General features: G+C 41.3%; 2 protein-coding genes across 3 annotated transcripts in view; both read left to right on the top strand.

The window, feature by feature from the left end:
- Positions 1 to 3,060, top strand: part of IDUA (alpha-L-iduronidase) — a 64,937-nt gene extending 61,877 nt beyond the window's left edge. For both annotated transcript variants that reach the window (XR_009961274.1, XR_009961273.1), the window contains one exon: positions 767 to 3,060. The gene's annotated coding sequence lies outside the window, so the exon portion shown is untranslated. The remainder of the gene's footprint in view (positions 1 to 766) is intronic.
- PDE6B (phosphodiesterase 6B) overlaps positions 1 to 16,752 on the top strand; it is a 50,860-nt gene that overhangs the window by 13,055 nt on the left and 21,053 nt on the right. Inside the window, exon 2 of the mRNA XM_062600454.1 lies at positions 14,950 to 15,504. Coding sequence (XP_062456438.1) covers positions 15,094 to 15,504 — 411 coding nt within the window. The 5' untranslated portion in view covers positions 14,950 to 15,093. The remainder of the gene's footprint in view (positions 1 to 14,949; positions 15,505 to 16,752) is intronic.

The raw sequence follows: 16,752 nt of genomic DNA, 5'->3' as shown, positions 1-16,752 counted from the left end.
AGTCACTAATTGGTTATTTTTGCTCGTGTGCCTGAATAAAACGCTTAATCTTGGATAATCCATTATGTAAAAACCAACTGTAATCCTCACACTAGTGGGTCTGACTGCTATACTAATACAAACACAGCTTTTACATAATGGAAAAAGCAGCCCAGAAAGCTAGTAAGTCTGCTGAAGTGATTGTACCGCACTTTTGTCTCACTGAAGTCTTTCTGCTCCTTCCACGTGTTAAGAAAATAAGCACAGAGTATTAATCAGAAACTCATGTACTGTGCATATGCATCTGCTTAGGCATGTGTTTATACTTGCCCACTTGCCCGCTTGCATGGGGTAGATATATTATGAGCACTTCCAATACCTGCATTATCAAATGAAGGTGATCTCTGCAAAAGTAGACAGATGAAGCCAAAAATCTGCAAAACTAAAAAATTTACCTTCAGGACCACAACAAAACCTTGGAGTCCCTCATTCATCTATGTACTGGAAACATCTCTATGCACATTCTTCCCGGTTTGTCTTGTGGACATTTCCAGTCGCACAAACACTATAGCTCTCTTTTTCCCAAGATATTTTTCATAGAAGCCTTCCATGAGGATGCAATGAAGCACAAATAAATAGAATGCCAGAAATGACTACAAAAGCATTTTTGGCAGCAGCCTGTGCCCATCATGCAAATAATCTTCCCAGCTGTCTCTTCTCTTCCTAGAAGAGAATTTCTCTTCTCCATAGTCTGTCTATTTATTTTTCTCTACCCTTCTTCACCTAGGTAATAGTCAAAGACTTCAGATACTCATCCAGGACTGGATGAGTAATGACAGTTATGTATCCCACTGGGCTGTGGAGTGTCCAGGGGTTGTGGATGTACACATCAGGAATGACTCTACAGTTCCTACAGAAGAGCCCACAGAGTCCTCCATCTCTTGGTGCTGCTTCAGTGGTCTGGATATTCACATTACACATAAAGACTTGCTGCAGAGATCTCCTGCAATCACTTGCCCAAGAATTCCTGAACAGAAAAGTGCAACTTCCCCTCCACCCCTGGTGTCTACATTGCTGCTTTGCAAGCAACTTGTTTAGAGTTGCCCATTATGTGGGAAAGACAATGCTTGTTGTCAGGGGGAATATGGCCTCTGTGCAGTTTCCTCTGACATTTTAAAGGGAGACCTTGATATGTGTGTGCATGTCTCAGGGAGGAACTGACTGTAATTGGTTTCTCTAAGACTACAGAGTGAAACTGTCTTTTGGTGGCTGCTTGCATGCAGATCCTTCACATGTAGCACCATAGGTAAAAAGGCAGAACCTTTTGAACCGAGACTTAAAAATGAGACGTGGATTAAACTACAAAAAGTTCTGGTGATTTTGGAGCCAAAAGCTCCCCTTGGACACACTGCATTTCTTCATTCAGCATTTTGACTTGGTTTATCCAGGGATACCAGAGCCTGGAAGTGCAGGGAGATGGCACATACTCAATTGCCACTACAAGCTCCTGGGTGCTGCATGCCTTGGGCAACATGGACCTACCCTGTCCTGCCTGAACCTCTGGCCTGTTTTTCTAGAAAGATACCAAATGGTTATTTGCTGAACTAATCCTTCAGCTGCAGCTGTCTGCTTACCGTATGTGCTGTGTCCCAGGGATCAGCAGGCTCCTGCAGGGTTTGCACAGGGCTGAAGCCATCCACATGGAGTGTGACAATAACCAGCTCAATTAATTTAGACAAAACTAGTTATGTAAGGCCTCAGGCATATACTGTCATTTGGTAGTTGCTTTGCATGCAGACCCTTCACAAGCAGCACCATAACTGCAAAAGAGGAGGGGAGGATTGCTGAGCACGGACCTTAAAACAAAAAACTATGGATTAAACCAAAAAGTCCTGGCAATTTTGAAGCCAAGTACGCCCCAGTGACACTCTCCTTTTCTTCAGCAGCAGCATTTAATTCATTGTGGAGTGAAAGGAAAATCAGCAGAGGACCACTTAATTTCTTTAAAATGCTTGGTCATTTAAAGGACATAAAAAACAACTTTTTAAACTGCTTTTGAGGGCTGGATACCCACTAACTTTTCAAAGGACCTCGCCTGAAACAGAATCTAAGTGCAGAACTGCTATTTTCCACCACAAAGCTGTGATTTAAGACAGAATGAAACACAGGTTTTCTGTAAATTAGAAGAGCTTCAAATCACTTATCTCTTCATCTGTTTTCAAAAAACAGATTACTTTATGTCCTTTGAGACATAGGTGACACTTGAAGCTATGCTTAGGTGACCACTTAATCCCTTGGGGATTATAGACATGCTAATAATAGCTAATCACAGCACAAGATTTTGGTTGGTTACCATAACATCTGTCACTGCTTTATTTGTTCTTTGGAGCGAGAAGAAAAGAATATCACAATAACCTTCAGTTTCCCAGTATTGTGGTAGTTCATACTGGGCTTATATATAAAAAAAGAGGAGCCTAGAAAAGAGATAAAGCATATTCTTGAATTAGTTAAACTTGATTTAACATGAAATGAATCCTACAAAAACAAAGGAGTACTGGAGGAACTAGTTTTCAAAGAGGACATCCAAGGCTGTGTTGTAGGCTTAACAACATCCAAGGCTGTTAAGACTGCTTGCTTTTTTTTCTGGAAGAGGTGGTCTGACCAGACAAAATATATGTTCAGCCTGCTGTATTCAGCACAGGAGTAACTGGTAGATTTAATGTAGTTTTAAAATAGGCAGCAAAGATGATTTAATGATATCTGTTGCCCTATCCTATAAAATCTAGCAGCAGCAGTTTTGGTCTTCCTGTTCCTAACAGAACCCCTCCTTATAACTGTACTTTTGGAAAACGCAGTGGGTAAATTGTTCTGGGAATTACTGTAATTGCACTGCTAGCTCAGATTTAGCCAAATGTACTAGCTCAGCAGCTGATAGTATGGTGAGATCTCTAAATAAATAGTGTCTTGCATCAGGTATTGGGTTCCTTGATGTCCAGCTAGCAATCAAGCTATGTGCTTGTTTACCAGGGTGCGGGAGAACAGGTGCATTGTAGGTGCATTTTGAGTAACCTTTGAGAAATACCATAGTGGTTATCGAACAGTAAGCAGAGAGGATTTCCTGCTCTAGCTTTAGCTCCAATTCACATTCTTAAACATGCAGGACTTCCTTCTGCAGTATCATATATGTGTGTCTGGGGAAGCCAGGCTCTAGTTCCATCTCTGCCAAGGACCACAACATTGGCAATCTTTTCTACTCCCTCAGCAAGCGAGTGAGCAGAAGAAATGAGGCTTTTCTATGGTGGCAGACCACACAAAGGCCATCAGTTAAGGAGTTCTCAGTTTCTGTGACTTCCACTCAAAACTGCTGATCTTTCCCAAATGAAGAGATGACACAAATCAGATGAAGAGGAAATCATTTGAAGTTTGTTACTATGTGATTCAGAGGTTAAGGTCCTTGGGTGTGTTACATCAATAGATAAAAAAGGAGCATAAGTCACTGTACTATGACTTTGAAAGAGCTATTTAAATATTTCAGAGCTTTAAATGACATAACCAGAAGTTCACCTTTCCTTTCTAAAGTGTGATAGTGACATTTTTTCTAAATGCATTGCATGGCAGTTTAAAGACCAGAGGCTCATGCTCCCCTCTGCACTCGATGCAGCACAGAGGAGCGGAAAGGCATGTCCCTGTATTTGCACGCAAAAGCAAGAAGTAGCCCAAAGCATGGAGGCATCCAACAGCCACAGCTCCTCAGCCAGCGAGGGCTGGCCAGGAGCAATTCCCTCCACCCCATGACTTCCATTAGCACCAGCAGAGGTGAACCACTTGCTCACTGTCCCTGGCCTGCTAGGTCTGCAGAAAAGACTTTTGGCCCTTCTGCCATTTCTCCTACGCCACTTGCCTCAAGCAAAGTTACAACTTTCATTGCAAAATGAAGTTACAGCAAAAACCCATTCCAGTGGCCAGCTCAACAGTAAATGATGTTTTCTGTGCCACAACTGGAAAATAAGTGTGCTCAGACAAATTATGTTCTACATACCTAAGCCTCAGATGATAGATTTTTGCTCTAAGTGGGCAAAGCTCTGAATATTCCTTTCCTGTTACATTCAGTAACAGAGCATTCATCTGGGATTTAACATGCTTACATGGATTTATTCCTGATGGTGCAGAGATATTTACTTTTTGCCTGTAGTTATTGCAAACTTATGTGGTCACAGACTGGCTCTTTCTTGCAATCTCCCTGCCCAGCAGATAGATGAGACCAGAACACTTGCATTTCAGATGTTGCACAAAAGTTTTTACTCTATTTAATGTGATTGTTATTTTTTCTTCCCTCTAACCACACTACCTTGCCACAAAAGGCCTGTGAAACATACGTGGTTGCAGATCAATAGAATACATCAAGATTTCTCTCACTTCGCTTGTTCTTATGCTTTAAGAGCAGACTCTTGACTGCAGTTTTCTCAGGGCTATTGTCATTAGCAAAACTAAGTTATAGCTTCAGTCCCAAGCTCATCAGCATCCTGCTGCCTTGGCAGCACATAACGACTGCAGAGCTGACTAAAATCTGTGCTGAAGTGGAATTTTAATGTGTAGAGGTCTGCTAGCCAGAGGAGCGGATCCGCTTCTATACCACTGCCTGATTTCTGCACAGCTGTGTGGAAGATGGTTGCAGCTTGAACAAGCTGCTGCATTTCACTATACAAGTTTTGGCAATTTCCTTGTCGGCCTCTTGCTATTCTGCACAAAGAGACTATGCCAGACTAAGGAAGCTTGTTGAAATACAGATTTTTTTTTGACCATTGAGCGAAGAGGGGGATGTTTTGGTTTTGTTTTTCTAGTGTTAATTATAAGAGATATTATTTACTATTACGTGTCTAGTGCTTACTACTGTATTAGGCCATTTCACTGTTGACAGATTTATTTATTTTAATTACACGTCTTGTGACATTTTTTTAAACATAATATTTGCATTTATGTATCAGTCCTCCAGCCTGGGGAGTGCAGAGATCGCCTCTTCAGCGCAGGAAGTATTTTTGGTGCCCATGTTTTTGGTTAGAAAGGGCAACACCTGCAAATATGAGGGGAAATAAGCTGTTTGGGCCTCAAATCTTTACGCCTGAAGACAATCTTAGGGTATTTTAATATCCTGATTCTATTCTTTTTCGCCGAGGGACAACAGGAGGAAAGGTGGTGTTTGCTTGTGGCAGGCAGTACCCCTACCACATTTCACAGTGGGGTAACAGATCAGAGCCTGTTTAATCCCTGGTGTTATTCTCACGATGCCACCTAAATTTGAGTAGCGTAGAAAGTATGCAAATATTCCTGATGATTTATGTATAAAAAGTTTTAGATCTGTTCATAGATCATAGTTTTAGATATGTTTTCTGTTCATAAAATGAAAGAAGCTTAAGAGCAAAAATGCGGGAATAAATCTATAGGCTCTAAGTTATTATAAAGCGTGAGGTAACAATAGAACATATGTCTTCCATCACACATGCAGACAGTTAAGTGATGCCTCCAGGTTATCCTGAAGGGGTAGTTACTGTTTCTTGCATGGCAGTCCTCTCAAGGTGCTTTACCAAAATGATACTGTTAGCAAGGAGCTTGAGCAGTTCTGGATAAGCCAGGATGTACACGCCAGTGGATTTAAAAGCTAAAATCAGAAACACAACTTGCCAAAGCCAGAGGAAGTTTTAGGTCTATATGTGCGTGCAGCCAAAGGCCATTAGCCAGGCACCTGGCCTTAGCAAGCATTAGAGGACGCAGTTTCAATCTGCAACAGAAGGCGGAAACAGACTAAGGCAGGAAGGTTTAGTCCAGAGCATCCCTGTGCTCGAAGGAGAGGGCAGCTGTGATCGGGAGCCTGACTAGAGAGTCACAGAGCTAGGGAATAAGCCAAAGGCTTTCCTGTACATCTGTATTTCAGTTTGCTATCTATGCTTTCTCTGTTGGAGAAAAGAATGACTTATGCTTTAGAAGAGAGAAAATAATTGCTTTTTTTTTCTTGTTTAAGCTACCAAGGATGATCTAATTAGGTTCATTTTTTTTCACAAAGAATATTCTTTGCTTTCAACTTTAAATAGCTGATTTTCTTTGAAGCTGCAAGACCTGAGACATAGAATCATATACTCAGTAAGGTTGGATGGGACCTCTGGAGATCATCTAGTCCAACCCACCTGCTCAAGCAGGGTCACCTACAGCATGTTAGACAGGGTTGCAACCAGGCGGGCCTTGAAGATCTCCAGAGAAGGAGACTCCACAACCTCTCTGGGCAACCTGGTCTAGTGCTCTGTCACTCTCACAGGGAAGAAATTCCCCCTCACGGTCAGGCGGAACTTCCTGTGCATCAGTTTCTGCCCATTGCCTCTTGACATGGCTAGGAAACTTCAACATTTTTACCACAAGATATTTTTCTTCTACTGGGGTCATTTAGGTAGAAAATTCATTGATGTTAGAGGGGCCGAGAAGCTCCAGTCAACTCTCAGGGTCCCAGCTCCAGGTACCAAACTGGTACCTGGAATACCCTTGGCCCAAAGGCCAAGTTTACATCCACTTTAGACTGGGTAACAAACTGAATGCATTGAAAATTGCAGTATTGCTGCAAAGAGTTAGTTGCAAATGCCAGCTAATAATACCATCACTACACTAAACTCTTCTTCCCCAGTATTTCATCTCTTCTGTTCTTTATTTTTGAACTTAAAGTCAATTCTTTTTCTCCATTTCTTCTCTGCTAAGCAATCTTGTTCTCTGTTTTGTTTTGTTTTGTTTTATTTTATTTTATTTTTCTTAGTATGGCCATATTTCCCACAAATTTCTCTGCTTGTCTGGTATCCCTTGTTCTGTGGATATCTGCAAACCTTAGATTGTTTTTACAGCTCCTTCTCTACTCTTCTTTTCCTAATGGACACTGCATGAGCAGTGGAGAGCAAAGGATTACCGATCGCTATTGCCTAATTTTGGAAAGGTATGACAGAATGGAATTATTTTCTGCCCAAAAAGTAAACAAAATTCTCCAAGGGCATCCAGGTACTTATTTTGACTCAAAAACACATTCCTCACCCTTGCAATTGAATTGCCAGCAATACACGCTGATGTTTCCGTTGTGGCGGTTGTACTTCAGTACACTATCTTTAACAATCCTGCAATGCTTTCAGTGTTACCTACCTAAGGAAACAAGGCTTTAAGCATAAACAACCAACACTCAAGCTGTGCTTTCTGTAGGCCCAGGACTGGTCATTAAGTCACACTCTTGTACCTCTGGGGCTGTATTTACACAAAACAGCCAGAGTAAGCTAAAAACAGGTAAGCTGGCTCTGGTTGCAGGCATGTTCAGCCCCTACCTGGAGCAGAGCCCAGGAGACAGAGCTGGAAGATCTCAACTGGGCTTGCCCCATCCAACGAGAGCCCATGTGCCTGGTCCACACGCAGCTCCCTTGCTGCCACTGGGCCCCATGCTGCTCCCCAGTCGCGGCGCTCAGTCGGTGCCTCTGCACCTGCCTGGCAGGGACTCTGGGAGGTGCTGTCAGCCCGTCCCTCTGCTCGTGTCCACCATCCCCACCCGATGTGCCTGTCTGGAGATTCACATTGAAGCCCGTGAGTCTGTGCTATAGTGCCATCTAAAGGCCCCAGGCAAGAAACGGAGGAGGAAGAGACATTTCTGAAAAAAGAAAAAAAGAAAAAAAAAGAAAAAAAAAAGAAAAGAGAGAGAGAAACCTGAATTTTTAAATGCTAACTGTTTGGCCGATGAGAAAACCAGTGGGTGCCTGGGAAAAGATTCCAGGTGAACAAGGAGATCCCGACAGAGGAGGGGGAGACACGTGGGTGCGATCCTCACTGGGCTCCAGGGGCTTGAAGCAGGAGGTTTATTTTTGGATACAAGCAGGTGGCATGAGAATATTACTTGGTAAATCAGATAAGCTGCAATCTTGTTATGCTCACAGATGAGTGAGCCAGGAAGGTTTGAGTGTAGCTGTCAATACAGTATCCTCTGAGGATAATAGTTAATCGAATTAGTCACTTGCAGCCCCTTGCCTTCAGCCTCTTGGTTTGGAGGAAAGCTTTGTTCCCATGGAGGAGGGGCAAAAGCAGCTGCACTCCCAAGAGCCCCAATTTTTGCCATCATCTTTTCTTATTTATCAGTAGTATCTGCAACATCTGCTTTAGACACAGTCCCACAAGAGGACCTAACAGTGCTGCTTCCCTCAGAGCAGTGTGTTTTGCATCATGCCAGCTGCATAGTCTTGCTTCAGAATTGGAGCTTTCAGTAGTGCCAGCCCTAGGAGTGGGGAGAGACTGTGATATGGGCTATTAGATGAGGATGAAGTTTATTGCAAGATGGTCCAGCTCATTTTCCCAGCTACCAGCTGAGCCTTCATAACAGCTTAAGTGTTTGGGGTTTCCATTTGAAACAGTACTTAAAGAAGAATATCCATCCACAACCAATAAGGTACAGGTCCTGTGCTGACTCTACAAATCAGTTTTAAAGCTATTAAAAACAAATGTATGCAGTCACACGTGCTCGGATATTATGATGCTCTGTGAGAGCCTGGTGCAAGTTTCCTAAAATACCAGCCTCATCCTACAAAATCCTCCGTTGTTTGCTTAAGGCAAAGAAACAACATTATCCTGATGAAGGCTTAGATTGTATCCTCCTCAATTATCATTGGTGTATCAGCAATCGCTTAAGAGCTCCACAAAAGTTTCCCTGAAGACATTGGGAACACCTATAACCTTTGCACTATGCTTTAAATCTTGGATACCTCAGTCTTACCCTCCACAAAGGAGGTTTCTCTGGCAGTTGCTTGCTCCCTTTGCACACATAATTTAAATTTTCACCTACCATTGTGATATGTGATTTTGATTACACTGCAGTTCTACAGTGCTAATTTGGCTTAATCCATACTGCCTCAATATCCCCCCTTCTGTAAAATACTTTAGGACCTTTATTCTTTCTGCAGCAAAAAGTTAGTTTCTTAAGTTTCAAATCCTGCATGGGAAGGAGCTCAGCCTGGATCTTCCATAATCTGAGCCTGGAGTGTCATTGTTGGCACTGTGTGCTTTTTTTTTTTTTTTTTTTTTTTTTTTAATAAACATTTCAAAATCAAAACATTTATCTTGAATTGAATAGAATATTTCATACTTAACAAACTGCAGATGTCTGGAAGGTTTGCATCCAAAAGAGTTTCAATTTGACTCATAGTTTGATATGAATAGTTTCCCAACCTACATTGGAGAGATTTTTGATCTCTCCCTAAAACCACACACAACTGTTATACCCCTCAGTACAATCACCAAAACTGCTTATGTCAGTTTACACATGAAAAGTGAAGCCACATAGCCTAAAAAAATACCGTATGGTACTAAGCCCAACAGACCTTCTGTTCAGAGACAGGGCACCCTGAATAACCTCAGCTGTCCAACTCTATGCTGTGATCTCTGCTTGGTACACAGCCTGATTCAAAGCCATTCTTTGGGACACAGGCAGAATTCAGGGAAATGGCTATGACCTCTTGAGAAACCTATGACCTGTCGAGAAACCTGTCCTTCCACGGATCTGACCTTTTGGGACAAAGAAAGTCCCAAAGGAGAGGAAGACTGTCAGGCCACAATATGCCAGGTTGTAAGAGGAGCTACACTTCACCACAGACCTCCTCAAAGTCCAGGTGATATGAGGCTTCATTGTTTTGTCAGGTAAGAACCCACAACTCAAGTTCAAGTCCCTTGACAATTCTTTTAATATTCTGATACTATGCAGTCCTTCCCTCGCCTTGCCTCCATCAATATAAGTGGAATAGGCCAATATTTTACAATCATCTGGAAGGCTCAGGTTGATTCTGGGACAGAGGCTGTGGAAGGCAGCAGGATGTCTCATATTTCCATCATGCACTAATCGTTAAGAAAATGGTTAATCCATCAGGTACACACTGTCATGAGGGAAAGTTTTTTTCTGATGTCCAAGCAATGATTTCCTCACATCTAATTGGCTTGGGAGGCTGTGGGCCATGCAAAGCAGGCCACAGAAAAATGAGCTTCTCTACAGCTATAAGAAGTTGCTTATCTAGACCACTTCCATTGGACAACTGTCATTACACATACATCACTTCAGACAGATGTTTGTTTGGAAAAAGATGACACCTCTTTTTTTAGGGGTATCTGTGATCAGGTGAGACTATATATTCCAGTGCTTCAGTATTGCCATTAGTGGGGAAACCTTTTTAATGATGATCTGAAATCTTCTCCTATCTGATATAACCATGGAAAATGGACTATTCCCTTTTTCTCTACAGTAGCCTTCTGTATATTTGGAGACTACTCATTTAACAAAGAAAAGAGATATGAAAAACTTAAATCTTTTTTCAGAGGTCATGTTTTCCCACTGTTGTCCACGTTTCACATCTGTTCAGTACAACCTTGTACAAGCTGTTATGTAATAGAAGTACATCCTAGTAGATACACCCTTTTCCACATGGTGTCATTGACATCTGTTCAGCCTGTGATAAGCCCAGCTCCCAACCCATCAGTCTGAACTCAACGGGAGTTTCGTCTTCCCAGGCTCAAGGCCTTCTACTTGCCTTTGGTGAGTTGTAGTCTACTCCTCTTCTATACCCCTGTCTGCAATTTAGTTTTAAGATTGCTCTCAAACATGTCTATAGACAAGTGACTATGGCTCCTATGGTGATATGTGTTTTCTCCACCCATCAATGGAAATACTGACATATTCTACATCTAGGACAGCCTTCACAGAAAACCTTACTCAACAAATGTCAACTATTTCATCTAAGCCACGGTTCCCTCATCTTAAGAGACAGTATCTCACAAGTCAAGTCATTCTCTGAAGTCAAGAGCTGTGACAGCTCTTATTTTCCTTCTCTCCATAGACTTCTTACTTGCGCATAGAAGAAATAATGTTGGTTTGACACAATTTTTTTCTTGTCAAAAGCATATGGGCTGTTACATATCTCCATGTTGCCATGTAGATATTTACAGTAATGTATTTGTTCCTGTATTTTCTCAGAAGCTAGCTTTAAAGCAGTCTGTGTGAAATTATCTAATTCCTCATTTGTCCTGTTTTTCTAAAAGATTCATTACATCTATCTTTCCCTACATTTGAGAACCTTGGAAGATGACCAAGGTCACCTTCTGATTTCTGTCAGAAATAATCACTAACAACTCAGAGGTTATTTTACTTATCTTTTTAAGTACCTGACTGGGTAATTGCATTAGGCTTACCTGACAGAAAACAGTAATTTAGGTAAGAATTTATTAACCCATTTCTTCCCTATTTCAGCTGAGTATCCACTTCTTTGTTGTGATGTTAAATAGCCACCGGGTTGCTTCAATTATTAATGCAGAGTTCAAAAAATAATATTTAATAATCCAACCTCTTGGTGTCAGTTTTTGATAGCTTTTCCTTTGTTCCAAGTAGCAACCAGTGCTTTCCTTGATCTTCCTGCTTTTCCCAGTATAATGATTGAACATTTTCTTAATACTCTTCTTATTCCTGATTTTACCTCATTTTGGATCTTCAATTTTTAACTATCCATTTTTACTTGTTTTTGGTATTTTTATATTCATCTTCATTAACCTGCTCATGCTTATATTCTCTCTGTTTTTTTTTCTCTTGCTTAAGATTAACAAAGAGCTCACAATTTACACAATGTTCTCTTACTACACTTCCTATCCTTCCACTAGATTGTGGTCCTGCTTGTAATCACATTTCCTTAAAGAACTGTTTGCTCTTTATAACTCAAGCTTTCCTATAATTCTTGCCTCCCTTCTGTATCAGTGCCACTTTTAATCTTTCATTTCATGGTCATGCTCACCTAAATGCTTCTCACCTTCAAATTCTTAACAAGTTTTTCCCCTTGCCTCTGGTCAAAACTTAAGAAAACTTCCTCTTGCTCTTTCTGCCACTTTCTATACCCCCAAAATTATTTCAGTGTGCAAGACATGCTGGATGGCCTGTGACCTGAAGTGTTCCCTTGCCTACAGATATCAGGCAACTGAAGTTCCCATCAGCCACCAAGTCTTGTGCTTCAAACAATTCTGCTTACAGCTCACCAAAAAGCTTCATCTCTCCTCATTTTGGTGATGCAGAGCAAACCTCTGCCATGCTAGTGGTGAGCAAGCCCATGTGCCTCCATAAGAACATGGACCTTCGAGCCACACTCACACTGACCTGTTTTGCATCCCTCCTGGCAAAGGCACCAGCATTCACAGGAGTAGGCAGCCTGGGACATTACTCTATAAGCTGATTGAGCCTCAGTTATCTTCCAGTAATGTGGTGAGTTTGGACAGATGGTCCCCCCAGTCCCTGCAGGAGAGAGTCACTGTGCCTCTTTTGCTTCCCCTAAAAAGTGATGGCTGCTGTGGGATTTTGCCTTGCACCATGATATTGACCCTCGTCTGCTGTGTGCACAGCATTGTTGTTGCTGCAACAACAAGGTGCTTGCAAGGTGGCTTCATTGACATGAAAAATCTTCTGCTCTCCTGATCCCTCACAGCCATAATTCCCATCTTTTCTTTACAAATAGTGATGAGGAAAAGTTTTTTACCTTCCTGGGTGTTTTTTATCTGTGGGGCTTCTCATGATTCCTACAGTGTTTCAGCCCAGCCACCATAGTCCAAAGGTCTCCAATTTTTTTCCTAAGGGGGTTCCACCAAGAGATACCTCCCATAATGGATGTTTTCCACCCCTGGTGTTTACTGGCAAGAAAAATATTGCAAAAATATTCCTAACTCTGTTCAAAGTCTGGATTGAAGCATTCAGAACTGGTGTCCTCATTTGAAAATAACCCTCACAGCAGCAGGTAAAGCAATATGTAATAACAGAACAACAGCATGTCCTTACTATTTTTGTTCTGATTATTGTGCTCCTTGTTATTCTCCACTCAGTGTCCCTTCCCTGTATCCTCTTCCTCTCTATTCATTACTGTTTCCTGTGAAGGTCTTTAAGGAAAGACTAAATCAACATAAGTAGATCCTGCCTTGGAGCAAAGGGTAAAGCAGGTCACCTTCTAAATGAAGCCTCATTTTGCAATCCTTGCAAAGATTAATTAAAATAAAAAGGTAGAAACGCAGTTAATTTTACTTCACATGCAATATTATTGTATAGTTTCACAAAGGTCTCTCATGCATTGGAAAGCTAACATCTATATGATGTCTCCTGTCATTGAGAAAGACACTTGCAAAATAGCGTTGGTGGGTTTCAGTTACTTCTCTGATTTAAAAGTCATGCACTGTAGGACTTACTTCGTACTACTACTAGCAGACTTAGTGTGATTGGGAAAGTTCCTACTGCCAGGTGAAACCTGGACCAAGTCCATCAACATGCAGCCCTAGAATTCTTTCAACACAGCTGCTCCTGTTTGGACAACATCAGCTTGAGGTGATGTATGGCCGACCACGGCCAAGACAATAAGGCCACCTGACAGCAGCAGGCATAGGAAAACCTCTGATTCAGGCAATGTGGTGTGGCCTCTGCAGCTCACCTCAGAGGCCCAAACCTCAAAAGAAAAGTCATCATGAGCTTTCTACTCTACATGAGATGCACAACTTTCATGGAGATTTAGAGCAAGGAAAGTGATAACGTGCACGGCTAACCAGACAGATCCCTACTGAAGTGAGAAACACAGAACTGCAGCCAGCTTTTCCCTTTGGTATTAGACTGCTTTTCCCTTTTGCTGTTGGTTGTTAGTCACATCATTCACGGCAGTGTTCTGCTAGCAGAACCTTAAGATCCTGGACTGCTTCCATTGCTAATCTGCTACAAGAGGATCTATAGATGATATCTGTGCAGCTATTGCATGGTATCACTCAATTCAAAGCCTCAGTACCAGGATAAAAACAGGCCTAGAAACTTCTGAATCATCCTGAATGCTTTGTAGTTATTTTGTCCAACACGGAAGTAAAGAGCTATCCTATTTACCCAGTTAGCTATTATTGAAAATTCCATCTACCTTGGTAAGCAGATAAAAGATGTGCATCTATTCCTTTCAAGACACTGCCTTATAATTTTGGAGCATCCATGTGATTTTTTTTCCCCAAAAGTCATGTAAATACAACTGGGGACAAGAATTTGGCAGCATGCATAGTACAGCTCATGTGGTGGAGGCTGGGTAGCAAATTAACAACACAAACAAATGGTCTGGATAAAATTAAGCCTGTGAACATCACCATGCCAAACCACAACTGGATTTTGAGAGTGTCCAAGAGAACTAAATTGTTTACAGTTGGGTCTTGCTTGGACACTTGCAGTTGGGAATTCCTGTGCCAATTGCAAAACAGTGTATGGAAGACCATTTAGAGCCCTTTCCATCTTAGCCAATGACAAGATAATTTGCATTTCTTTCATAAAGCAGGGAACACAACTGATACTCATTTATTGCAGTAAAAGGCTCACAGAGCTGATCTGCAGTCAGCTTGGACAATCAAACTGTTTGTGTACTTACCTTACCAGAATCAAACTCCCATCCTTTTTAGCTCATTAGTTACTTTAACAAAGAAATCTAGAGTGGCTAGTAAATATAATGTATAGTTGACGCAGTCTGCCAATCATTCCATTAAGCTAAAAAGATTGATATGTTTAACATTCAATGAGGGCTATTTCTTAGATGAACAGGGAGAGCAGAAATAATAAGATGCTCACCTTGTTAGCCAAGGATTAGATCCAAGCAGTATATATTTAATTAGACTTTAAAGAGCTTATTTCAATATTAGGAGATGCAGTTCTTCTCTGTTCTTGCTGCCTCAATATAATTGTTTCAGTAAGTGTTCTGCTTATCAAGAGAAGGGTGTTTTATGATATTGTGAATATTTGCTTTTGTTTATATTTAGATTAAGAAGAAAAAGTTGACTCAAAGCTTTTGTAGAGGTCATCTAATCTGTTTGTTTGAGAAGATCTATCCTCCCACGACTCTATTCAGCACTATAAGGGAATACTTTGCTGATGACAGTCTTCCTTTGCAGTGTTATTTTATCCCTGACCACTCTGGAAGCAACATCTTCTGTTATGAAAATTTAAGAATTACACCAGAAATAAGTGTGCTGTTTGCATAGACAGCCTCCTTGGACTACTACATATCACAAGACCTAGGATTCAAGACATTTACAATGAGCATCAGTGAGGACGACGTGGAGAAATTTCTGGATGGCAACCCTGCTTTTGCAAAGCAGTACTTTGAAAAGAAGGTGAAGACAGAGTCCTGGGATGGCAATGAAAGTGACATCCTTTTTGAGTTGATCCAAGATATGCAAGAAAGCATCAACATGGAGAAAGTTGTTTTCAAGACCTTGAGAAGAATCAGGTCTCTTATTCATGCCGACCGCTGCAGCCTTTTCATGTACAGGCAGAGAAATGGCACACCTGAACTGGCTACAAGGCTTTTCAACATCCAGGAGGGAAGCACTCTTGAGGAATGCCTCGTCTCCCCTGACTGTGAGATTGTCTATCCGCTGGACATAGGCATTGTGGGCTACGTTGCTCAGACGAAGAAAACCGTGAACATCAAGGATGTCAGTGAGGTAGGTTTACCATTTATCCACTTCGTAGAGGAAAGGCTCACATGCTTATTCCTACAGAGAGGGTCAGGAGAACACAGGGCATCTTGATGCTTGTTCCAATATCTTGCAGTGCATGAGCTCCCTGATAGGAAACTGACTCACCACTAGTCGATCTGTTAGCTGTTTCCGGTTTTCATTTATACAGTGCAGGGAAGATAAACATGTTGAATGATACTAGATATTAATGCCTAACGAACATGTGCAGTGTCACACCTTAACTGAGTCAGTATAAAAAGAAAGTCTTCTCCAGTGTGGCAGAGAAGAGACAACCAGGTACTTACTGTAGATAGATATGTTCTGGATGTGCATTGAATTTTCCACACACATTTATATTCCATGCGAATGTAAAGAGAGAGAAAGCCAGAAAGCGTCTATAAAGAGTTCTCCACTACGAAAATCACATTTGAAAATGTTTACTATCTGATGCAACCTAGGCCAAGGACCTTCAGTGGCATTTTCATTAACAAAAGAGAGAAGACTTTAGAGCAGGTGGGTTGACTGCAACCTGTGTATGGGTAATCTTTGTCAGAAGCAGCAAGAGATAAACCTTGGCCAAAAAAATCCCTCTCAGCTAACACTGCAACTGCAATGAGGAGGGATCCAAGGAGTTTTAATGTTATATTCTTATGTCTTTATGAGAATATTTTAGTCAGGTTTAATCATATAAATCTGAATGGCAGCAATCACAGTCCACTTTTTCTAATCACAGTTATAAAACTAAAATCCATGTGACCCAAATATGGTATTTGGGATTACTTGATCTATTGTTTGCTTGCTACAAAGATACCATCTGTTTATGCATCCACTCGATGCTCAGCATCAGCATATTCAAATGCTTCAGCAAGACCATTCTTGTCCTACAGGCAGCGTTCTAGGACTTTGGTTTGATTTTGCGACAATTCTTTTTGCAAAGAATGCATCAAAAGATAGTTTAAAAAATTTAGAATTTTTGTTCAAATATTTCACCCAAGATACTGAAGAATTTCAGAGCTGTGAGCCTAGTTCTGTACCCTAGCTCTAGTGCTTTCAGACTTTGCTACAAATACGGCAATTCCTTTGAAAGCCTCCACATCTAAAGGTTGGTTTTCCCCAGGTAGCAGGAAGAGCAGTAGTGGGGCTGAGGTACGGGAAGAAGGTACATTAGAGAGTGATTATTCAAATGTCTGTGCTCAGGGCTTAGTATTTTTCACCTCAAAAAGAAGGAATTGT

The sequence above is a fragment of the Rhea pennata genome, chromosome Z (assembly GCF_028389875.1).
Source record: "Rhea pennata isolate bPtePen1 chromosome Z, bPtePen1.pri, whole genome shotgun sequence".
NCBI classification, from domain to species: Eukaryota; Metazoa; Chordata; class Aves; order Rheiformes; family Rheidae; genus Rhea; species Rhea pennata.
This window is presented reverse-complemented; position numbering and strand designations above follow the sequence as displayed.